The sequence below is a fragment of the Zophobas morio genome, unplaced genomic scaffold (genome assembly GCF_036711695.1).
Source record: "Zophobas morio isolate AGI-343-1 ecotype UQ-CSIRO unplaced genomic scaffold, CSIRO_AGI_Zmor_V1 ptg000021l, whole genome shotgun sequence".
Taxonomy (NCBI): Eukaryota; Metazoa; Arthropoda; class Insecta; order Coleoptera; family Tenebrionidae; genus Zophobas; species Zophobas morio.
In genome coordinates this window covers 6,048,393-6,073,467 of record NW_026972126.1, presented here as the reverse complement: position 1 = coordinate 6,073,467, position 25,075 = coordinate 6,048,393, and the positions used below count along the sequence as shown (strand labels likewise).

The window sequence follows — 25,075 nt, the reverse complement described above, 5'->3', positions numbered from 1 at the left end:
CTTCGCAGACTCGAGTTCTATCCTGACTATCCCCTCATATAGCTTAGTAGCAAAGTACAGATTTTAAAAAGTGCAGTCAGGTTGACGGAGCGGTCTAAGGCGTTAGATTTAAGCTCTGATTCTCGAAAGGGAGCGTAGGTTCGAATATCACACCTGACATTGTATTTATTCAGGAAATATAGAAAATCATCTCCAAAATTTACAATAGTAATAATGTTATTTAAATTCCATGTGTTTATTAAATTTTTTAGTACAGTAATAGAAATAAGTATAAGTGACAAAAGCATGTAATAGGGACGTCAAATCCAGTTTCTAAACTTGAACCCAACATAAAAATTCGTCGAAAGTTATTTCTGCAGAACTTTCCTCGTCCCTGAAGTAGAGTCCAATAAATCAGGCTTCTTTGAAAAAATATAACATTTGATTTTACGATTTTTTTGGGATAACCTCCCTAAAGAAAAAAATATGAATGAATTGATAAACCACCAAAGTAGATTCATACTCGTAATGTTTTCAAAATTTTAGATGGGAGGAATAAGGAAAAATTTTTCGTCATCAATTTCGGGAGAAGGCCAAGATAAATTTTTAAATATTACGACTTACCATGCTAATGATAACCTTAAAACGTTTGCGATTTCGAACTAATCGGTTTTCCGCTTTAACACGGATCCATAAACTACAAGTGCAGGAGTATGTTATATATATTCTGACGTCATCCCACTGTTGGTGGAGATAATTACAAACATTTTGGTTAACGCTTTACCATCTATACGATATTCCTAACATACACATAAAATTTGACAACAATTGGTTCGGTAGTTTCGCAGATGATCTCCCTAATGAAAATTGACGACAGACAGACAGACGGAAACTGAAGAAACGTCAAGAAAACATGAAAGTAGCGATGGACCTTATTAAAATACTTCCTTAGCCTACGCTCGAGAAGTAAAAAATCGTATTATTGATGTTTCCGTTTATTTTGGTAACTATATATAAATAAATTTATGGTTTCTAATATTTTGGAAAAAAACATAAATCGTGCTGCGGTTTTGAAATGATTTATCTGAAGATATACCTACTAGTTTGAGAGCGTTATTATTATTCTGCGCATAAATAAAATTAATAGGACTTATATTTTGCTAATTATTCGATACATTTATATACGAATTATAAGATACAAATTGTAATTAATTTGGACGTAAATGCCTGTCAACACTTTAATTAATTTGAGAAAAAAATTCTGGGAACGAATTTAATAATTAGACGATAATGTATGGCGACAATATTATTTTATTCAGAGGACAGGAATAGAATTCTTAATTAAATCATTTTGCGTGGAGGAGTTGCTTACTTCAGATGGTAAAATGGTAATAACGACTGCCGTTGTTTATATTATGCATGCAAGTTAATTTCCACATGTAATCTATTAGTAGTCATTTTGATTTTAGGAAATCGTGACTAGACTGTAGACTTCAGTTTGCTATGAAATCAGAAGAGAGGTGGTTTCCTGGTAGCAAACATTTTTGTCAGGTTTAAACTAAGATTGTGATTTTTAAACAATCAGTCTATTTCTTTGTGACATTAAGTCAAAATTGTAGCATGTTTATATAACAATCAGTCAAAAAGCACAAAAAACAAAAGTTTTTTCGCCTCGATTTATTTTTTAAAATAATGAAAAATAATAAAGACCGTGATTAAAATAGCACTTAACTAACTAGCCAATTTGGATGAAAAATAAATAAATTTTAAACGATGTTCTGCTATCCCACTAAAATTAATCAGTTTTAAGGTACTTCTAAGAAATCGTTACGTAATAATTCCCGAAACTAATTTTAAAGTTGAGTATTCTTTTAGAACAATCTGTACTAACTATAGCACAAACACAAACAGACAAGGAACATTTTCGTATTTCACCATTAGCTTTCCAACGTCAAGAAATATAACATTAGACATTCGTCAAAATGATTTTATCACAGTACATCCTCCAACTATCGCCCGCGAGCAAAAACTCCAGTAATTTACTCTCACAACTTCCTTACAACAAATTCCTGAATTATATATTTATATAAAACAGTTACTTTGTTTTGGTTGTCAACGTCATTTATTTCTTTGACCTTTTCTCGTTGCCGCCTCTGTACTTAATTATCTTTCGTTTCAGACGATGACGGAAGTTGCCAGTCTTCTGCCGGCAGACCACAGATTAACTTCTGTTAGACGTTATGAAGCAGGACCCCCAGAAGGATTAGAGCTGGTAAGAACAATCATGAACTAAATATACAAAATACGAACTAGACTTCATGCAATACGACAATCTTGAATTGCACAGGCAACCAAACATACGCGTAAGCGCTTATTTAGTCTTAATCTGTGCGTTTTGTTGACCTGCACTCGTTCCATCATGGGCAATAAATAAATAAGTATTGCGAGACACACCTTGTGACCTTTATCATCTTAGAACGTCAATAGCGTAACGCGTTTTAACACGATCATAATCATGTTGAATCGATTTGTTGGTTAATCGTTACGGTTTATTTCAGTTCGAGCCTTGATGTAAAATTATAAAAACTCAGAGATAAATCATTCGGATTTTAAGGCCGGTTAAGCTAAATGTATCAACGCTCGCAGTGATATAATAGCGTCTTACTTTCCTGCTTTTAAAAAGTAAAGAATTTGCAGAAAAAATGTTGGCATCGTGGGCGGGTTACATTAACCTTTTGACGAAAATGGTTACCTATCTAAATTTTATCTTTACGTGATAAAAAATATCGAAAAAAATTGGCTACATTAGCAGAAAAAATTGTCCTTTGTTAGCTAAAAGGTAAAATTGGCATGAGTTTAGAAATCAACTCAATCTACTGATGTAGACTGGTACATAAACACGAATTCTATAAATATCAACTTTTAAAATGGAGTAAGCTGAAATCGTTAATTATTTCATTGGCTCGGACATTCACGGAGTAGATCGTGTAAACTGGCTCTTACTTATCGTTGAAATCACCGGTTTTCCAGTACGACATAGAATTTAAACTAAAATTATGGGCAGTATTACAAAAACTTAAAGCACATAATTATAGCAGTAGTGTAAATAACTCCCATGTTTCTTATAAAAATTGGTATTTCCATAAAATCTTTGCCACTGTGAAGGTACCGGTATGTTCTTTCTAACATACTAGTAGTTGAGATATACAAATAGTATGCAAGTGGTTGTTCGAGCCATAAAAGATGTTATCACGGAGGACACTTGAAACATAGCTGTTCTTTATACAGTGTGCAATAATAAATGCGGAGTGCTATCCGTTTGTGACGTCATTAACTCTTGAGTTATGACGTCAGCTGTACTTAATTTGGACGGAAATAAGTAACATGTGGAAATCCTCTGCATCAACAATTTGAAAAATAAACGGCTAATTTTGTAATTACAATACGAACAGCCTATATGAATGCAAGTATGATATACATGTGATATCATCAATCACCATTTTGACATCAACAGGACAACGGGCAAAGTCTGTCAAGTTTACTCTTGGAATGTGGGGCGTGTAGATAAGTGTTGACGATCCAAGTATTTTTATATCGTGGATCATTAATATGTATTAGAAAATGAAAAATTTAGCATAATAATAAATGTATCATGCATTTGACCTGTTTGTCGTGGATATATCTGTTCCTAAGTGGTTTAACCGTTTGAAGCTTGTACACAATCGAATTGTATTTATTTTTACTTTCCGAACGTAAGCTAGAGAAAAAGACTATTTTCATATTTTATAGACGTCTCATGGCTCCAAGAGTATGAAAAATGGGTCTCCCGTTTCCATCTTGTCTGTCTCTACGTCTATTGGAGATTTTATAATACGACAGACAATGCCGAAACTACTGAAAATTTAGTAATTAAATTTAGCTATCGAATTTATCGCAAAATTATGTACATATTTTGACTACACTGTGTAAATTTTATCTGATAATTATAATTTGACAATTGCAATGTTGTTGGTTATGAATTATAAATGGGATTGAGACAAAGCAGTTTGTCTGTAGTTTACATCATTAAAAAAATCCTGCCAGGACCGGTTGTGTTTTTATTGTCTCAATTTTACTACCTCGAGCGCTTAATGCGTGTATAAATAGAAGCTTGTATTCAAGATTACAGTTTTGTAGTAATACAATAGATAGGAGTTGTTTTTGTTTACTTGTTGAGGTCTATATTTGTCAATTACAAAACAAAGCAACATGAAATGTAAAAAATATCAGAAGATAACACTGTTTATAGCTTCTGGCAAATGCAAGCTCCATTTATTTGTTTACGAATGAAATTCTAGTGTAACAATTTTTGCTGTTTATGTGTATATACTTAATAAGAATGTGGTGATATTTCGATATGGATTTGCCTAGCGAATACAAGCATTTTTGCTCCACAACACGAAATATTTTCAGTTGTATCAAACGATTTCTTGACCTAACCTAACTGCTACATTTAGCGTGACTTAAGTAGTTAAGTTGGAGTTTAAGTAACTACGTAGGTTAATAATAAATTATTGCTTCAATATTTTTTCTTCCATAAAACTGAATTTTATAACGCAATGATCTTCGTTCGTTTATTTTTGGGGGCATCCTGCATAATCAGTTCTAAAAAAATAGAAGTCTGCAAGAGACTACACTACATGTACAGGCAGCCCACTCTGAACATTTTAAATAACATTAACAAACTGGTTAATTTAACTTGAAAGATGTGCAAAATTTCAGAGCAATCGGTTTTCTAAAATTTTGATTTTCTTTTTCCAAAAATCTACATGCCCAAGGTTAAAAATAAAGCTGGATATTTAAACGATATGTATATATATGATAGAAAATATTATTATGCACATTCTAGATCCGAGTTATTAAAAAAAAAAAGAAATGACGCCACCTTATTTTTAATGGGCATGAACAGACAAATTTTGGTTAGTGTTTCATCATCTGAAATATACCTAAAATCTCATGATAACATGTCTAGTAGTTTCAGAGATTATTTATCTAATAAATTCACTAATAGACGACATACAGACGAAAACGAGCGACCTACTTTTTCATATTGTAGGATCTATGGAATATAAAGGAAATATGAAATTGGCCGTTAGCGACAGGTTCCGTTCGGATAGCAAGAAAAAAAAATACAATTATTTGCTTCTTTTATTTAAGCTCTTCAGTTTAAAATTTTACATATTAGTTGAAACTTACACTTATAAGCACAAAAAAAAATACAACAGAGATCACTAAATATTGCAAACTTTTTGTTTCAATTGATACCTACTCTATTATTTATAATGTTATGTTATATGTGAATATGCGTCTATAAAACATTTCCTAATTTGTGAAGATTAACCAGATTTTAAATAAGTTCATTCACTGCTTTATAAGACTTTTAAACGTTGTTGTTTTGTTTAGTAGTGAGACAGTGTTCATTAATCAACAAGCTGTTTCTTTAACTGTAGAAAAATGGTATTTATGCTATATATTTTATAAAACTTAAAGTAGTATTTTTTGTTCGTAGTTTAATTTATTTTCTTTTAAGAAAACGTATCATACAACAAAAAAGTGTTATAAGTTATAACCTATATGTATTGCGAAAATGTCAAACGACCTTGAGAATTTAAAATTCTCAACTTAATCTCAGTAAAAACATTGTATAAACTGGCCCTTAGGTTTTTCAAATGGAATAGCCTGTGTATTTTTATATATTCTGTTTAACCACAGTTTATTTCGTTGCGACGTTGCCAAGTTATTCCACCTTTCTTGCATTTTTTTAGCAATCGAACAATTGAAAAAAAGCGTAATAGTCTTATTTTTAACACCTCGGTTAAAACATTTTGTATTAGGTTTTAATAAACTGATGTTTTTAAAAAACCATTAATTATAACAATTTTTAAATATCGAAATTTTAGTTTTTTCAAATAGAACATGTATTGTATTACTACATCTTATTCTGTTTTTTGCTTTCTTTCTTTTTGTTCACTATTTTCTACATTTAAAGTTGACGGTTGTTGAGATTTGTTACTTTTTTAAGGGACACCGACATACTGAATGAAAGAAAACATAAAATAAAGTAAGAAGCAATAATAAAATAGAGAATGTTCTACTGAAAAAACTGAAATATCGATATTTGAAAATTGTAAATTTTTGACAATCTGTTCTATTAAAGTCTATTAAAATTTTATTCAATTGATACCATAACAAATCGCGTACTTTTGTTTATATTTCCATAAAATATTCCAACACACATCACAAATAACGTTATTGCGATTTTTTTTATGAAGCAGTCATGTGTTAAAAAATTCAAAAAGAATGAAATACGTGGCAACGTCGGATCAAAATTTTAAAATTAAACTATGGTTATAATGCCTAGGAAAATGCTAATAAGAATATGGGACAACATATCTATAGGGTATTCTATTACAAAAATATTTCATTATTCGCATATCAACAAAACGTGGGGGAACAATCATTATGAAACGAACGCAAATTTTCTATAATTTAATCGAATTGGAATCTCATTGTAATACATTTTCTCCTTTACATATTATTCTGAAATTAAATATCACTTTCCAAAGCAGTAGTAGAAACCTAATTGTTATGTAGGTATTATACATATTGATTTAAGATTACGCAATACAATTTAAGTTACAAAATTTAATCTTTCCTGTGGTGCATTTCCTGGATGTTGAAAATGTGAAGTTACAGTTATTCCAGTAAAATTTCTTTTCTCTCGGTTTAATAAATAATAACATTTTGGTGATTAGTGATTACTCGGTAATCTAAAACAGATACCACCAAATTGGAAGGAATTTGGGCTAATAAAGGAAAAGTAAACACTAAATTTGGGCCGAATACGATTTTATCCGGTTTCTATACTCCAAGTCGTGCTCATCCTAAATTTCGCTTTAAATTTAGTATCGTGTCAATTGACACATGATTTCGATTGGCGATCTACCTGTTCCAGGCGATATTTACGCAAGATAACATCGCAATCTCACCTATAAACTATTTTAAAACATAAGTAATAACAAATTACCAGATGAAGACATCTTAATAATTTAATAGTGATGTTTTTATGCAAGACTGTTACACAATTCTGTCTCCGGTGCTATTCAATCCGTTTTGCGTTAATTTATTAATAATAGTTCTCCTTTCATTGAAGGCTTGTATTCATGAATTAATAAGCATTTAAAAGGTTTGCATTTTTAATTTGCGAATCGAAGTGGCTGACTTTTGAAATGTTTTTCATTCATTTTAACGAAGTTAAACATTTCCGGTTGTTGGCTTCATTAAGAAGACTTAGCTAATAGCCGGAGATAATAATTGTATCTCTTGAAGGTTTCGTGTTCGGTACGTTCTTTTTTGTGTGAATATTTGTTTAAGTTGGAATGTTGTAGATGTTTCGGAGGAATTCGTTTAACAAATTGTTTTTTACTTTTAAAATTATGTATGGAAAATATTTTCAAAATTTGAAGACGTCTTTTTTATTGAAGAGCTGAATTTTATTAATTATTAACTTCACAGTTTCTCGATAATCAATTACTATTTTATATATGTTGTTCTTTTCTTTACCTCCGTTCGTTTTCAACCATTTGTTTGACTGGTTGGCATCCCTGGCTGTGAATACCGGAATGACATTGAAGGGTCAAAATGATTATTACTCGTACCTGCAAATTAAATCAAGAGACTGTTTATAGTAGACAGTTCTTTTATTAAATATTGTTTGAACGCACGTGATTATAAACAATTAATAATGTATGGGAACCTATTTTTTATCAAACTTAATAATTTTCGTAGATTTTTTAGGTTAGATGTCAGTTAGTTATCAACCTAGAGGTACAATTTCCTAAATAATGAATGTATTATTTGAATTTTATTAATACGTTTACATTCAGATTATCATAAAGGAGGTAAAGGAGCAATTAATATTTGATTCGTTTCAGTAGGACATTTTTCTGTTTCATAAAAATATAAACTGTGCAGAATGAATGATTCCGACACGCAGTATCCGCCCACACAGTTATAAAATTTTCACATCGCTAAGTTCGGTTGCTGCTACATCACAAATCCATTGCTGAACCCTTCATTAATAATTACCTCTTCGTTCAACAGAGAACACCCCTCGGTATCTATAAAGTGGTCTCATGAATAAACGTATAAATTTACGGTACATTGGAAAGCAAACTTGGTGAATAAATCTAAACCTCATAACTATTGCCGAGAGATAAAGCATAAAATAATAATGAAGTGGCAATCAAACAGCAATATGACACAACTCCACCCACTGTTATTACGTTCACACAGCGGCGGTGCATCTGACGAACCGCACTGTCAGACACGATTCATATCTTCAGTATTGTTCTCACGCTAACGCTACTTTCAAAATTCAGGATTAGAGCACTGAAACTGAAAGTGAACAACTTACAACATTCCATCAGTAACCGCACCTGCCTTGTTCCACATCAAAATCTCAAATGTCAACCCCTTTAAAAAATTGCCACTATTTAAACAACACGTACCTACGAGGAAAAACTAAACGTGAGCACCTGTTTGAAATTCTTGCGATACGGATTTGTTTTTGTTGCCTCTGAAATATTTGAATAAAAGATGTGTTGTAGGTTAGGTCTGTTTTTAGCATTTTAATGTGGTGTAACTCATGCTTCATTCGAAATTTATGTTTTATTTTTTTACCATTTAGTGTGTCGAAATATTTATTAACTTTTGGTCTCGTGAATCCTGAATATTTATGTTGTTTCGCTGCTTAGTAAATTCACTTGAGTAATTAATGTGAAATTCGTCCTTGATTTCTAGAACGATTATTTTGACCAATTAAGCACATACAGGTGAATAACATGCAAGCGAAATTTTTTATTCTGTAAGTAAAAATCTAAAAATAGTTAAATTATCAAATATTTTGATATTTCAGTTTTCGATAACCTTCCACCTAATTTCATAATTTGAAGAGGCAGCTGAAGTATTTATTACTGACAGCTATTACAATGCCACTATTTAAATAAATAAATAAGTTACAATGTAAAATGTCAATTGAATACAACTGATGCTATATTTAGAGTATATGTCAACTGACTACATCTTTTGTACCACTGAAAATATCGATGTGTGACACACCTAAATTTAATGAGAAAGTCCTCAGTAAAATATCCACAAAAAGTTTCTTTGGCGCCAAGCCGTTCGCAAACCTTTTTCGATGACATCGCTGTACGTAATCTCTGGGAACTAAAGCGGCAATTATGAATTTCTATCGTGTGTGAAATTTTTTGTATTTAGTTTAATGTATGTTCCTAGGGCATTTCCCTCGCATTTTACTATGTGAAAATTTAGTGTTTCCTCTTTTCTTTTGACATATGGATATAATACTTACTACTTATACTGTTCGGTTTGTAGTTTTTATTTTTAATGTGTTACTTTCAAGTAAAGTGTGAATTTATACCTTGACTGTAAATTTCCTTGTGGGTACTTCTGGCCTGAGGAAATTGCAAACTGGATTCCAGAAACGTCGAGTCTTCCCGTCTAAGACAATAACTTAAATTTCTGCTCTAGTAGCCATTGACGCTTAGCCGTTTCAATTACAGTGCTGACGTAAGCGTCATGGCTAACTAGAGCCGAAATTTAAAAAATCGCATGGTATATTGTTTCGTTTTTAAAAGTACATACGTATCTCTAAAGGTAGTTACAGGTGACAGTTTATATTTTTTAAAAATGAGATCTTAGGAAAGTTTGAAGATCTATATTAGATATTTTTATTAGCAGTAAGACAAATCCATTAGAGTAGGTTTAACTTAGTCTATTTTTATTTTATTAATAATCGGCTCGAGTTAAATGTTTGGAATTACAAACTACTCACTCCACTTATTTCACTGTGCACTTTATACATACCTTTGTTCTGTGCAATTTTTTTCTATAAAATTAATTAAAGGAAAACATTTCCCTAAATTACAATTCAGTTTACAATTGCTTCTTTACTACACTCTTCCAAGTCTTATTCTATTTTTACGACATGGTCATTTGTGTAAAAGTTAATTCTCCTTACAATAGACTCACTCGGTAAATCCTTACCGTAACAATAAATGTTGGGTCGTTCCTGTAATAGCGTCGAATAAGACTGTACTTTCGTTGCAAAACATCCGGAATATAACTATTATAATTATACATTTTTGGATTTTTTTAGAATTCGTTGTCAGCGATAATGGCTGAGATAATTATTATAATAAAACACTTTTTTCGAATTTCTGTAAATCTGTTAGAACTAATTAATTTTATGGAGCTTGTTTCTGTGTATGAAATAACACTGGAATTTGTTAACAAATGTTTACTGTAATAATCTATCACTGCAAAAATTAATTATCTGTTATGAATTTTAAGTTGTCCATGGTTAAGTCACATTGTTCACAGAAACGAATATGGATGTCAGCAACCATTTGATTAGTCGTGGCTTAAAATTATTCAGTTCTGTGCAGTTCTTTTTGAACCATACCATATCTAAAAATAATGTGTTTACAAGTTGTAAAACATATTATTAAAATGACATAAGTTATAAAGTGTCTCAAGTCAACTGATTCGTCAAAATTATTTCACTATTACCGGTAAGGGAAACAAACTGGACAATAAAGGAATCACAAAATAAAATTTATTAATGGACTTCATTGGAAGTGGAAACCACATTTGTTTCTAAAATAGAATGACCTCAACTTTTAATATTCAAGAAGGTTCTTGTCTCTACCTATAGTAATACTAAAAAAAATTCTTTAGTGGTGACGCAATGACGACATATTATTTAATTAAAACATTATTTTTCGATAATCTACCATTGTATGCAGTTCCACTTAAAAAAAAGTCGTTTGTGAATAACAAATACCATAATACCTATTGATCTGAATTCACCAAAACTTACTTTTGTGTTTAATTACTCATGAGGTAGGTGACTGTCTTCATTTACACAAAGAGTTTCATATATACATATTATATTTTGTAAAGTAATGGCTCTTAAAAGGCAACAAAATTAAAACGCGCTGAAATTTGGAATTCAAGACATAAAAACTAAAAGTTCTAATGTTAGTACTAAGCTAAAAGCTAAGTATAAAATTTTGGTCGAATGTTATTTCGAAAGAACTTCCCTCGCCTTAAAGTATACCTACAACAGCTTTTTCGAAAAATTATAAGATTACTAGATTTTTCGAATTTTATTTTTTTATGATAACCCCTCTTAGTTAAAATAAAAACATGTATGTAACGTTAAAGTAAAGGTGAAGAAGCATGTTACGCATATGTATTGTTTCAAGTAGGTTTTTCTATTACAAAATTTTCTGATGACGTCATCGACATTTTTGCAAGGACACATATAACAGTTGGATAGAAGCAATGTTCGGGAACATTGAGTTAACCGTTCTTGATTTAATCTATAAAGTAGATTAATTTGTTTGGGTCATCTTGTATAAGAAATCCTAAAAAATATGAATGCATTCATAAACCACAAGTATAGATTCACATTATTTTACATATTTTAGATAGGATCTATTCAGCAAAATTTTGAGACGACGTCATCAATTGGGGGGGGGGGGGCAAAAATATATCTTGATTAAAAATTTGCTATGCTTACGAAATCTTTAGAACATCTGCAAGATTTCAACGCATTTGGTTTTGCAGATTCAAAATTAAATTGCTAAATATTGTTATACAGTTTTGATTTTTTTTTCAAAAATCTGGAAGTAAAAATGTCTATTAGTAAGTACTGAAATAATTTGATGTTCTAATCGCTCGAGGATTTTTTTACAGTAATGTTTTCGTCAAAGCTGAATATTAGTGGCCTTTAAATATATTCTATAAGGTTATTTCAATAGAATTTTCTTCATCTTGGTAAGCATGCTTGTGAGATTGTATCTTCCAAAGATTATTATTTATTATTATTATTTTTAGTAATAATAAAATAACAGTTATAATGTAACTGTTTCGTTTCTAATTTATAAAATAAACCATAAATCATTTTTTAGAAAGATCAGTTGCAGTATAACTTTTAAAAAATTGGTTGAAAGTTATTTCGACTGAACCTCCCTCACCTCTAAAGCAACAAATCCCACATTTTTGAAAAAATTATAAAGTTTCATTTTGCAACATTTTACTTTTTTGTGATCACCTCTATAAAGCAAAAACACTACAGATTACACTAGTCACAGTGTAAGAGAAGATAAAAGCCCACGATTGGACCATTTATTAATGTAGAAACTTTTGTAATTAAATTGACTAGACAAATTTTGGTTAGCGTTTTACCTTTCATAACATACATCTAAAATTTTACAGACGGACGGACGGAAACGGGAGATCGATTGTGTCGTACTCTAGGGGTCATGACAGGTCCAATAAACATTGAACTAGCCATTCGTCAAATGGATCATATTACAATACTCCTAAAACTTACGTTCAGGATTAAAAATAAAAGCAGTGTATTTTTCTATTTGTTTAATATCCGTGATAATACAGTATAGCACGAATGTATTTGTATGCACGTAATTGTTTTCCCACAATTCTCAAGAAATTCTGTGAATAGTGTCTAAGATAATGGATAAATTAAACGGGTTTATATTTTGTTGCTTCTTTTGGGTGAAGGGGAAAGTGTCCTTGAAGGAATGTAAGAACAGAAGGGATGGACCAATAAAGCTTATTTAATGCATCGAATATAAATAAATCTAACATATATCATCAGCAGAATTTCGGATAAATTGCGTTTTCATCAAAAATACAACCCAAGAGAGCAATAAAAAACACGATTAAAGACAACCATGGATTTTTAAAAGTTTGTCTTTGATCGTTGCATTTTCAATTCAAACTTTCAAGCTGACGGGTAATCTGACTGTAAATTTTCATTGTACATTTTTTGTACATATACTCTAAACCAAAAAACTAGTTAGAATGTTGGATAAACCACAGGCAGTGACGCATGTTATGTCATTCTAAGAGATATTTATTTGTCAAATCGATAACCAAATCAATTTTTTGGAACTTCTGTATGTACACTAGGGTGATTCAAAAAAAAAAAATAATTTTTTTTTTTCGTGCAAAGAGGTTCAAAAGTTTCTTTTCAACGTAAAAAAATACCAGTTAAAATTTGAGCTCTTAATATTAATATTAAGACCGTCCGCATCGCGTTTTTCTATTTCCCATAAGAATAACATGGGAAAATTTTTGTTTGCACCTTCTGATTTTTATTGCTAGCCCGTCGTGTGTCGTGAAAAAAATTCAATCACATATTTTTATAGAGAATTGAACGCTCTACAAAAAGTGTCTCCTATGATTGTGCGAGAAACCTGATAGTTGAAGAGTTATTTTAGGCTAAAGTTAAATTTATCCAAATTTTGACGTTTTTGATGCATTACAATAAATTTGATGGTCTTATTGGAATAAATCACCACAAAAATTTATACACATTTTAAATTTAGTTTTTTAAACAGTAATTGTTTATAATTTTATGCTATAATAAGGCCAGTAAAACTCTTTCCGAACATTTTCAGCATCAGTGGGTTAAAAAATCATAGTCAGGTTTCTCGCAAAATCATAGGAGACACTTTTTGTAGAGCGTTCAATTCTCTATAAAAATATGTGATTGAATTTTTTTCACGACACACGACGGGCTAGCAATAAAAATCAGAAGGTGCAAACAAAAATTTTCCCATGTTATTCTTATGGGAAATAGAAAAACGCGATGCGGACGGTCTTAATATTAATATTAAGAGCTCAACTTTTAACTGGTATTTTTTTACGTTGAAAAGAAACTTTTGAACCTCTTTGACACGAAAAAAAAAATTATTTTTTTTTTTTAATCACCCTAATGTACACAAAATAGCAATATAACAACAGATACAATCAATAACAAATAAAGCTCTTAATTTGTGCGCTTTTCCTTATTAACTGTCATTTTGCATGATTTTTTTCCTCCCCTCTTCAAAATGCCACAATGATCTCATCTACAGCTGTAACTTCAATTACAAAAATTATTATAAGATTGACATTAAAAAAAAAAGCCCTTCGACCATTCAATGACTTTTCACACAAACTTATATGGTAGTTATCTTTTCGAAAATAGTGATATAAGTCTTATTTAACTTCCTTAATCATGGTGTAATACGTTATTTTTTTGCAGTTTGTTTTTAATGATGCCAATTTTTTTGTTTAGTTTAAGACAGTTTAATAAACGAAAAATAGAAAATTTTACTAGAGGACTTTTTCGCTTTTTAGTTACTTCCTCGCCAAAAGAACCACAGCAACAGCATAATTTTGATAAATGTCTGATTTCATAATGTAAACATTTAGATGTTTGTTTTTTAACGTAATGTTTTTCTCTACAGAACACGTTCTCTACCGCGATAAAATCGAAATCAGATTACGAAATGAACGCATTTTTTTATACTATTGTGATTAAGTTTTTTATCGGCGCTATTTGGATGGAACCATGGATGGAACATCCTTCTCAAATATTGGTTCACTGATTTGTTTTCAGTTTTTGACACTGACATCGCTTGATAACCATCAGTATAATTACCCTCCATTCTTCAAAGGTTTGATCACAAACAGCTTTCTCAGACTGAACCCAAGAGAGATTTTCTTTACTTTGAATGGTACCTCATGCCAAAAAAATGTTAGCATATAATTATATCTGCACTACTAAAAATATTCGGTAAATTGGGCGAGGTGGAAATTCAATGAGGAATTTAAAACGTCGATTAAAATTTAAATATGACTTTCTTTTAGATTAGTTTTTTACATATTATTCAAGAAAAAATGTGGGCGACACACAAAAAAGTGTGTTTGTCACACTTGCCTGAGCGTTGCACGTTTCGCTCTTGTTATACACAAATAACTAATGCACATCCGCATGCATTAAAGTGCAAATGAGTTTCATATACAACGGTGTTGATAAAAAATTGAAATGTTTTTCCTCTGGTCGCATATAGAAACTGATTAGTTTGTAAAACGTGGGTAAAGAAAATTGGTACCCATAAAGTTGAATGCTGGTCGTGACGTTATATCTGTCTTATTTTAGACCATATTAAAAATGGACTTTGTAGATTGTACCCGGTACTTATTTATTTGTAACAATGTTGTTAATAATGATAGTGTTACTACCATTTAAGTATAATAATATTGACAAATAAATGAAGTTGTTCTTGCGAGATCGAGGCGCGGTCAACTGGGACGGGATAGAATACACTGCTACAGGTGGAAGGTGGAACAATACACTATGATGTAACAATATCACCATGTACCTATGTGTGAGTGTGTATATTCCGTAAACTCGGTAACGTGTGGTGGTAGTAGTAACGAGTTGCAATTCTGAATGGTTTTTAGTGCAGTGGCGTTCGCGTGAGGAAATGGGACGGAAATGATGCGGGAAAGTGGTACCAGTGCGTCTAAAATCCACATACAGTGTATCTGTGCTTATCTTTTTCCGTATCGTCGACCCTTATGGATCCAACCGACTAACGTGTCCAGCTTGTATTAATTAGAATTAATGCAAATCACCAATTAATTGTTTGAAGGTTCGCGTTCTATTTATAACCTTCTCAAGTAGGTACGAGGTTTTCTCTCTTTGTCCGTTTTATTCTTTAATTATGTCGCCTCCTACAAATTGCGCAAAGCCATTATTGTCTGTGGGAAACGGCAAAAATTTCTAAATTTCCACAAATTAACTGCGAGTTTAGTTTCGGCCAGAGATGGGTGCGTGTCTCCCGCTGTACGTCTCGTTACGTTACGACCCGGTTAAATAATGATATAATTTGATGGACGTTACGCAATAGAGTAATTAGTCTTACTAGATTCCGGATAAACTGGCAAATAAACGTATTAGAGAATTTTTTCCACAGTGTGTGCACAGTACATGTTTAATCACCTGCGACCGGCCGCAATAAACGTAATTGTTCATAAACACGACAACCTACCATGGACTCATAATAAAACCTAAACAGCAGTTTAATTTATGTTCGTCTATAAACGTCGAACGGCTTTCCAATCGATTCAATCGCCGGATGTTTACAATTTCGATCGTGCGTCGTTTTGAAGGTTAAAAAGCACGGCCCAACAGCGCCACCTTTTATTGTTCTAGCTGTTTTAATTACAATTGAGACGTGTCGGTACTTAATTAGCTTAAAAACGTCCCATTGTTCGGTTGCCAGTGCGAAAATACTCACGTTTTTGCTGCAATTCAAGATTGTCCTGTGCTATGAATGGTGGTTATAGTTTTCGTCGACGACCCTACAGGTCGTTCACAATTTCCCGCCAAAAAAGTTACATATTGTTCGCGCATCTTCATTGAACCGGGCTTGTTTTACGCGCAGGTCGAACCGGGAGAAACCTATGCAACCACCAAAGAAGGTAAGTACGCACAACCCCAAAAACCCATCTCTAATTGAGAACCACAGAGGAATGGGTCAGCAAGAAGAAGACAGAAGTGACCAACACCAAGCAAATAGAAACTCGAGTCAAGCGCCAGGTGGTCCTGGAAGATGGCAAAGTCGTCGAAGACTCTGGGCCCATGGTCACCACCAACACCACCGAAGACACAGAAACCCAGGAACACCACCAGACCGAGGTACGTAAGTCTTTAAGTCGGTCCTGGAACTGAAGCATCTAAGATATTTTTGACTTACCTAAAGGTTGTTAAGAAAATTCGAAGGCGTACATTTTCCACTCATAATTTTTGTCTCCCAGTATAGATTCAAAAGTACTTTAATTGTTGTCAGGTAATGTTAAGGTAATCCACCTGTTTACAAAGTTCTAATTACGTCAGTAGTGTAGGTCATACTTGTTTAGCTTCTTTGTTGGTTTTGCTATGCCTCAGTTACTAAAGAATATCAAATTAAGTACTTATTCAAAACACAATTAGCCACCTTCTGTCTTTATTCCAAGCCCAGAATTAGAATGTTCTTACTTGTAAATTAAACCCCACTTAGGGATCAATCCTTTCTGAAATTTCGGTCCCACCTTATCTGAATCCTTAATCCTATAAGACTGTTCCTTGAGACTGTTCACGTATGTTAAAAAAACTGTTAACAATAGGTGTCGTAAAATCTTTATCAGCCTTCTGTAGAGTGAATAACCCGCTGAAAAGAAAATAGAAAATAGACGTTTGACAGCTTACTCTCAACGGTCAGGGTGTACCAGGTCTAGGTTCAACCTTCATCGTACTCTACCGTCACCAGTCATTTTCTTTCTAGACGCCGGTTATGTTGTCATCCTTTTTTTAATCAAGACACTTTGCTTGTAGCTGCGTAAACTGGGCGGCGATGACGAGGTCGACGGTCCCCGTGCCCTTGAAGGGCCTGGGAAGGAGCTCGTGGAGAACGATTCCAAATGGGTGGCGGTGCCAAACCCGGACGGCATCGTTAGGGAAGTTAAAGAGAAGAGAGTTATCTCCCGTGAAGAAACCGAAGAGGTTAAAGAAACGGAAGACGTGCAACATTTCGGCGACATCACCGATGAGGTAAGAAATGCCGATGCCTGATAGGTCAATCGCGACCTGCCACTTACGCCCTTTTTGCGGTGTAATGATCGCGAACGCGCGTATATGTGGCGGCGGCTTTCGTTATTGTGCATAGGAGCGATGGCCATCGAGATTCGTCCCTGTATACGAGGGGGGCAGAGAGAAGACGGGGCCTCCACGACCAGTCAGACAACCGTTCACCGGCACTGCCGAAGACTTGAAACCAAGCAACCAGCACAAACTCAGTACCAACAAAGACATAAAGTGCTAATCAAGTGATAAGTGCATAGTATTTATGTGAAAGTATGTATTTTTCGCAGTGTTCTAACGGTGTCCCGGAAAAATCCCGTCGGTGAAACTCGCGACGTTGCGTCAGAAGGGAACTGCCCTGGAATTCACATTCTTGCACGTACAAATGGCCGCAGTTTTCTTCAGTTTTATCAAATTCGAGTCCGCGATGATGCTATTTATATCTCTGACATTTAAACCGTCTTTTTGCATGGCCTCAACAATGCATTGTTGAAATTATTATTACTTTCTCGAGCGTTTAAACGTTGTGAATTGGATTACGTCACGGAACCGCTTCGGAAAAAATCCACCGCAGGTCTTTACGTTTGTTCGCTAAATCACAATCGTAAGAAAATGTATTTGTTATCACCACGACAACAATAATCTTTGCCGTAGCCTTCACGGAGTTTTAGTTTCGAAAGAGAATGCTCTCGAGAAATCGCAATGATTATTATTTATAATACGGTCCGTGGTACTGGTAATAACTGGGTCTCAACCGCCTTATTGTCCACCGTCATTATTCGGTTAGCTGGTTGAAAACGACAAAACTGGACCGGACAGATCTCAGTTTTATTCAACGACCGAGGCTTGCAACATTAAAAACGTGATCCGCTTAGACTGTGACGAAATCGCACACTTGTCCGCCGTGCCGATTACATCAAGGACGTCGAAAAGGCGAACAGAATCGGGCCCTGCACGCACCCTTGTGGAATTCCGCGGAGAGAATACGCCCGACTGTTACGCCTCGCGGTGGTGTGTTTCTTTTTTTATTTATATTTTTGCCAGGAAGTTTGTCCCCTTTGATTACGAGACAACACCGGGAGAAAGTACGCCAATCGACCGACAGCAGCAACTTTATGCCATATACCTACATATGTTTCTGATTACGTAATTGTCCCGAATTCGGTGAAATCTTAATGGGTGATCAATCGAGATGCTCACGTCAAAACAAAAAACCGATTTCCTGTTTCTGTCAATCATTGGCACTGCTACACACTTTCTCCGTCAGTTGTGCGTCCTTTTAGCCATCGGGGATGAAATTTTCACCGTTGACGACCCAGAAAAATAGACGCGCGGAACGAAAAAACATATTTGCCCGATGTTTGCAAGGTCGTCCGGGCTCGTCAAGAGCCCTCAACCTTGAAAACGTCATTTCCTGATGCAAGCGTTGTATTACTGTCAACAGGATTTCCTAGCCGCCGTGAAAAGCGGGCGGAAAGATTTGCGCGAAGTCCTACGAACAACGAAAGACGGTCAGACGTTGGTATCTACCGGTCCCCGTTTGGTCCTCGACACGTCGAAAAGCAACAAAGTTATAGACACGGAAGACACGCGCGAACTGAGCTCCGTACTGCCCGATGGGAAAATCGTGACAGAGACGCAAAGAACCACCGAACACGAAGAGATCAAAGACGACGAACTGCCCGAAGACGCTCCCGAACAAGATTTCTACAAAGAGAGTTCACAACGATACCTGAAAACACGTGACCAAGAAGATGTTGATTACTTAGCCGACGGTGTCAAAATCGGGCACGAAATGCGCTTCCGCACCGAAACGATGGAAGTCGAACGGCACGGAGACGACGATGACGAGCCCGATTTCGACTCGTTGAGTGCGAGGGCGAGGAGAAGACCCAATAACAGACCACCTCACAGATACAGAGGTGAGAAAGCGCGATTCGCGTCGTAGCACCGTGACTAGTTAGAGTTCCAGGTTTAGAGAACGGGATCTCTCCGTTGGACAGGAAAGACGCACTGACGAAGAAGCCCTTGGATTTCGACCAGGAGGAAGAGACCAGAAAGGTGGAAACGTCCAAGTGGCTGGAGCACCATTTCGGGAGCGAATCAAGGTCGTCGAATAATTCCGTCATTGACGATGAAGAACAGCCACCTAAAACTAGTTTTTTTAATGTGACTATCAAATCGCAGCCGACCAGAGCCGAGACACCACCGCAGAAGTACATCACGACTATCAGCAACGGACCGCGCGTGTACAGTCCAGTGGAGCCCGAGAGGGACAGGCCGCAGCATTCCGAGTACTACAAAGGTGAGGGAGACGGGCGAAACTTTCGGGGGCGTTCAATTTGTCGTTGCAGGTATTAGTCAGTGGTCAGAGCGTCACCAGATTCCGACGACCACGTACCATCAGCCGGAGCCCGTGGCGTACCGTCAGGACACGCCGATCTACGTCCATGAACCGGTGACGTATCCTCCAGAGCGCCGTTCGCCCGTCGTGGACCGTCTTCCACGTCATTCACCCCCGCGTCGTTCCCCCATCCCAGATTACCGTACCAGCTCGCCCATGCCCGCTTACCGCGAACCAATGCCTCCTCCGATCCGCATCTCCCCCATTCGGGAAATCACTCCGACACCTCCACAGCGAAAACGAGTTTCGGACCGTCGTCACCAAGTCGACGAACGCAGTCGCTACACGAACTCCCGCCTGACCAACGGTCGCTGCAGCGAACCGATGGCGGAACCACCACCGGACTACTCGCCGCCGAATCCGTCGCCCAACCATGGCGTCAACGAGAAGAAGGCCATGCAGAAGACGCGTTTCGCACCGGACCCTCCTAAGGCGAAGAGCGGGAACATAATAGGTGAGTGACGTTTTTCGCATCGACCCACGTGTTTGCTTTCCTCGAATCCACACCTGTTGACACACTCGTATTGACATTCGCCTAGTCAAGTTCGCAAGGATAACATCATCGTTTTTGTTGTTGTTCTCGGTTCAGGCCAGTCGATACGCAAATTAGTAGGAAAGATCCGTTCGGCCAGCTCCGAGCGCAAGGCTAGGCACAGGACGAAGAGGTCGCCGAGTCCTTCTTACCAGAAAGGCCACGTGATCGACAACAACATCAGCCACCACGGCAACGGCCACATGGAGAACAACAAGCAGCCCGTGCACAGGTACTACCTGGGCGAGGACCCGTTCGGCGGCAGCATCTTCGGCAAGGAGAACAAGTACGACGGGGTGAAACCGGCGAGGAGCTCCAAGAAAAAAGAAGAAGACCACAGGTGAGTGAAGGGGCAGGAGACGCATCGATGACGAGGTCGGTTTCACGGCAAAGGACTTATATGGCGTGCTAATTAAGTTTTCTATTGCGTCGCACAGGTGGTTTTATTAATGAAAACGACCATAAATATAACTGAATTTGCATCTGTGTGGGCGTGTTCGGCTGTATTTGTTACAGTGCGATTGATCACGTGAAAGTCAGTGCCGACCATTAGCGCACATTGAAGTATGTTTCGTATCGAAGAATTTGTCCGCAGGTCTACTGGACAGTCGAGAGTGTGAAAGTGATCTTAAATTCTACACAATCTGTTAAAATATGACGCCGCTACGGGCGACACACGGACATTACGCCGTTGCGAATAGTGTCACCGAGTCCGTGACTGAAAAAATAGTGATTTTATAGTGATCAAATCGATGTGTTGACTGCCGCAATTACATCACCTCTTTTATTGTCACTGAATCTGATGGCACTTAAACATTTATTATCTATTTGTGCGAAACGCCGACATGAATGAGGTTTGTGCAATAATTGAGCTCTTCAATTTGTTATTGTAAAAGTAAAACGTTGCTCCGTAATCGAAGACATTCTCATTCATTCAATGCAAAACAGATGTTTCATATTAGATCACTGTTAAAATGAGCCTACGAAGTGCGATTGAGGATCGGCGAACAATCAATAGACCATATAGTTACGAGATTCTTGAACAGATTACCTCCTCCACCGCAATTTAGATTTCCTGACATAATGAATAGAGAATGAGTCATGTAAAACAGAACCATACCCAGAATTTGTTGAAAAATATTTACAATGCAAATAGTTATTGTGGACACTTGATCGAAGCACCTTTCCGCTTAGATATTCACCAAGTTTTATTTAAGGTTATCGCTAGTCGAAATACTTAGTTTTATTACTCATTTGGAATTTTGGAAGTTTGACGCCACGAAAGAATTGTTAACAGTAACCAATTTACGATGATTCTGTCGTGGGTGGAAAACTACATATTCTTAACTAAAAATCAAGTTTACCCACTTTAAATTGACACCTTCCAGCACTTTACGGCATCTGCAAGACAGTAGGATTATAACGGTGATTTCTTCATGTAAGTTCGCTTTAATTAGGTCAATACAACAAAATTGACTCGAGAATCCACAATTGGCAAATATGGAATCACCACTTGGCTAAGAATGGACTTTCTTCCTTTGTGCTCATTGCTGTTTATGGACAACATTCGAATCGTATGATATTCGTGTTCCAGATTCAGGTCGTATCAATTGATTTTGTCCTTAGAAGAGCTTAGTCGGATAATTAATCATTATTACGTTTTATACAGTGCAATCGAAACTCTTTGATCAAAGCCACATTCGATTAGAATACTGCATGCCGGTGCACAAGTAATCCGAGGCCGAAGAGATGTCGAGGTCCTCTAAATCCTCCAAAACCCAAAAACTCATAGACCGAGGAATGTATTAAATGGTTTAAGTTAATTTGCATCGGTTGTTATATACTGTAGTACGATACATTTAAGAAAATGATTGAAAGTGTGAGCGTTCTAAATTCTTTAATCGGAATAGTTTCTCAGCGATCAAAAAGGAAGCCACTAAACGACTGAAAGCTGTTTCTAAAAGGAAACATACTGCATGTGAATGCCTTAAACGTAAAGTTTTTACAAGAAATTGAAACTTTCTTGTCTACGCTGCAGCAACCTTATAAATCTAATTTAATAAATACAACGCAGATCCTTACCTTGTTGACCTCATGCCATAAATGAGGTGTCACGTACGCCTCTTGCGTTTGTTACGCATCCCAAGGAATTACGGATTGTATAGGTTTTATTTATAAATATGTGGGCGTGGTGGAGTCGTAATTCAGAAAGTAACTGAACATAATTAACATCAACATCAACAGTTTCAAGAATACAAAAATAAACATTTTATATACCACTTTTTTTGTCAAATCGACAGGAGTGTTTACAGTTCTAGTAAAGGAGGCTTTCTTATTTTATTTTTCAGAAGTGTTTGCGGTGTATGATGGTTATACTTACACTCAGATTGTAATGAAATGCAGACCGATATGATAGTTATGTATTTGTTAAAATAATTCATTGTGCAAAAATATGTCCTTTAATCCCACATAGATGTCAATTCTACATTTGCTTAACACCGCATGGAAATTTTGGTGTATGCAATTACGTGGTACAACTTCCTTGCCACAACACAATCTTTTTTTGCATGGTCGTGTAAACACATATCTTGTTTGTTTAGCTGTCTACAACTATGCCACATCTAAATTTGGTCACAACTATCACACGTAATAGTACTCATAAAAATCCCGCGGCTTTCGCAGATTTCACATTTTACAACACATAGAGCGCAAATCACCTGAAATAATGACGCAATGGCAAAACTTCAGACATAAAAACTAGCGAATATGGAAATTTTGTGCCTTTGTTCATGTTGAAATGTCCTTTCGTCCCATGCCGTACGCCGTTGGCCCACGCTTTCGATATTAAGGCGATCAGCCGGCGGCGTGGGCATCATCCATAAAAGCCAATGTCTAAACTGTCACGACCATTCCAGGTCACAGAGTACCCTGGGCCGCTTCAGTAAATCAACAAGTCGTCTGCTGAACAGCTCGGCGCCCCACGAACGCAACTCGCAGACCCTTCCCCGGCACCTGTCGCGTCACCACGAGCCGCCGACGAGGCTCGAGAAGAACAACAAGTCGAACAGCACCATCAACGTGTCCATCATCAACACGGTCTCGCGGACTTTGGGACCGCAGCTGGGGCCGGCTAAACCTGCGAGGACTTACAAGTCGAATCTGTCTAGAAGCAAGAGTTTGAACGTTCACGCGAACGACTACAGGAGACCGGGGATGTACACCAGCAACCCCCATCTGAACAGACTGGACGAGAACCCCGTCGGCCTCAAGAGTCCTGGATTGATTTCCAGCCTTAGTAGAAGCCAGAAAGACCTCCACGAAGACAGTGTATACACGAACCGTTTTGTAAGAAACGGCACCAGTGAAAACACCAGTGATAATAAAAGAGTGTTCATGAAAAGTTTGAAGGATAGGGCGCCGGAACTGTTCAAAACGCTGCACGAGGACGAGCCCGACGCCGTGGTCTACAGCACGCCGGTGAAGAACCACCACAAAAACAAGTACAACGGAGACATTTATGAGCCGCCCACGCGCTTGAGGGAGCCGCAGTCTATTCTGAGGAGAGGCAGCAATTCAAGTACGGACTATTCTGAGACTTACCACACCACGACGAGGAACGACGATCCGCTCAGACCTAGCGTTACGAATACGATGAAAAGCTACACCAAGAAGACTATACCTTCGAAGAATGGTCGCAGCAGGGAAACGATAGAATCGAGCGAAACGAAGTCGGTCACGAAGAGCCACTACAGAGGGGACCCTAGCGTTAAGTTTTACGAAACCGAGCGGAGATATAGCGGGGGAAGTCCCGTCGTTATCGAAGTCAGAAACAGCAACTATAGGAAGTAACACCAATTCTTAACTTTGTATACTGCCATATAAACTGTCATTATTTATGTTAATAGTTTTGTTACTTTTACTAATGGCGTTTTTGTAATTGTGATTGTTTGTTGTTTAAAAACGAGGGTTTTGGCATTTTTAGTGTGGTAGATTTAGGTGCTAAAATTCCCTAAACTTTTGTATCATATTTAAAAAAGTTTTGTCTAACTTAATAATATTCATGAAAACAATAATCCTAGAGGTATAGAATGTGCCAAAATAATTTGTAAATACGAGCTTATTATCAACAATTAAAAGTTTTAATTAAGCAGGTCTATTTTATTAAGTTTATGGTCACTGCCTGTGCTGTGACCTTCAAGGTGGAATAAAAGTGAGAAATCTTGACGACCTTGGCTCTAATCAAATGTTTTTGTGGGTTTGCAAACACCACATTTGCAATTCTGTAGACTCTCTAAACATCTGTAACAGTTTGCAACCACCTTGAAAAAAAATCACATCTTTCCAAATGAGTATAACTGTTGCAGCCTTGTCAACACGAATCACTATAGTATCCCAACTATTGTTTGAAGAGGCCATTTGGGTACCTATCTCATTCAACAAGAACAGCTGTGCCTGTTTTTTTCCACTGTAGGTCGAGTTCGCCATATAGGACACCACATCAAAATCAACACTAATAAACTTGTTCTGAATAGAAGTCTGCGATTTTAAAATGTGAACAGATAGAGAAATATCGTTTCTAATTCAGTAAAGTGTTACTACATCAAGTTACACT

At 36.1% G+C, this 25,075-nt stretch overlaps 1 protein-coding gene across 2 annotated transcripts in view; it reads left to right on the top strand.

Moving 5' to 3' along the window:
• Positions 1 to 24,610, top strand: part of Chas (chascon) — a 50,236-nt gene extending 25,626 nt beyond the window's left edge. Inside the window, exons 2-10 of one of the 2 annotated variants that reach the window (XM_064059800.1) lie at positions 2,159 to 2,251; positions 16,353 to 16,389; positions 16,437 to 16,606; positions 17,282 to 17,497; positions 18,972 to 19,449; positions 19,500 to 19,832; positions 19,882 to 20,385; positions 20,521 to 20,803; positions 23,379 to 24,610. In XM_064059800.1, the coding sequence (XP_063915870.1) occupies positions 2,162 to 2,251; positions 16,353 to 16,389; positions 16,437 to 16,606; positions 17,282 to 17,497; positions 18,972 to 19,449; positions 19,500 to 19,832; positions 19,882 to 20,385; positions 20,521 to 20,803; positions 23,379 to 24,312 (3,045 nt within the window). In that variant the 5' untranslated portion in view covers positions 2,159 to 2,161 and the 3' untranslated portion in view covers positions 24,313 to 24,610. Of the gene's footprint in view, positions 1 to 2,158; positions 2,252 to 16,171; positions 16,390 to 16,436; positions 16,607 to 17,281; positions 17,498 to 18,971; positions 19,450 to 19,499; positions 19,833 to 19,881; positions 20,386 to 20,520; positions 20,804 to 23,378 lie in introns of those variants that run through there. The other variant, XM_064059799.1, reaches the window with a different exon arrangement.
• Positions 24,611 to 25,075: the final 465 nt, after the last annotated feature.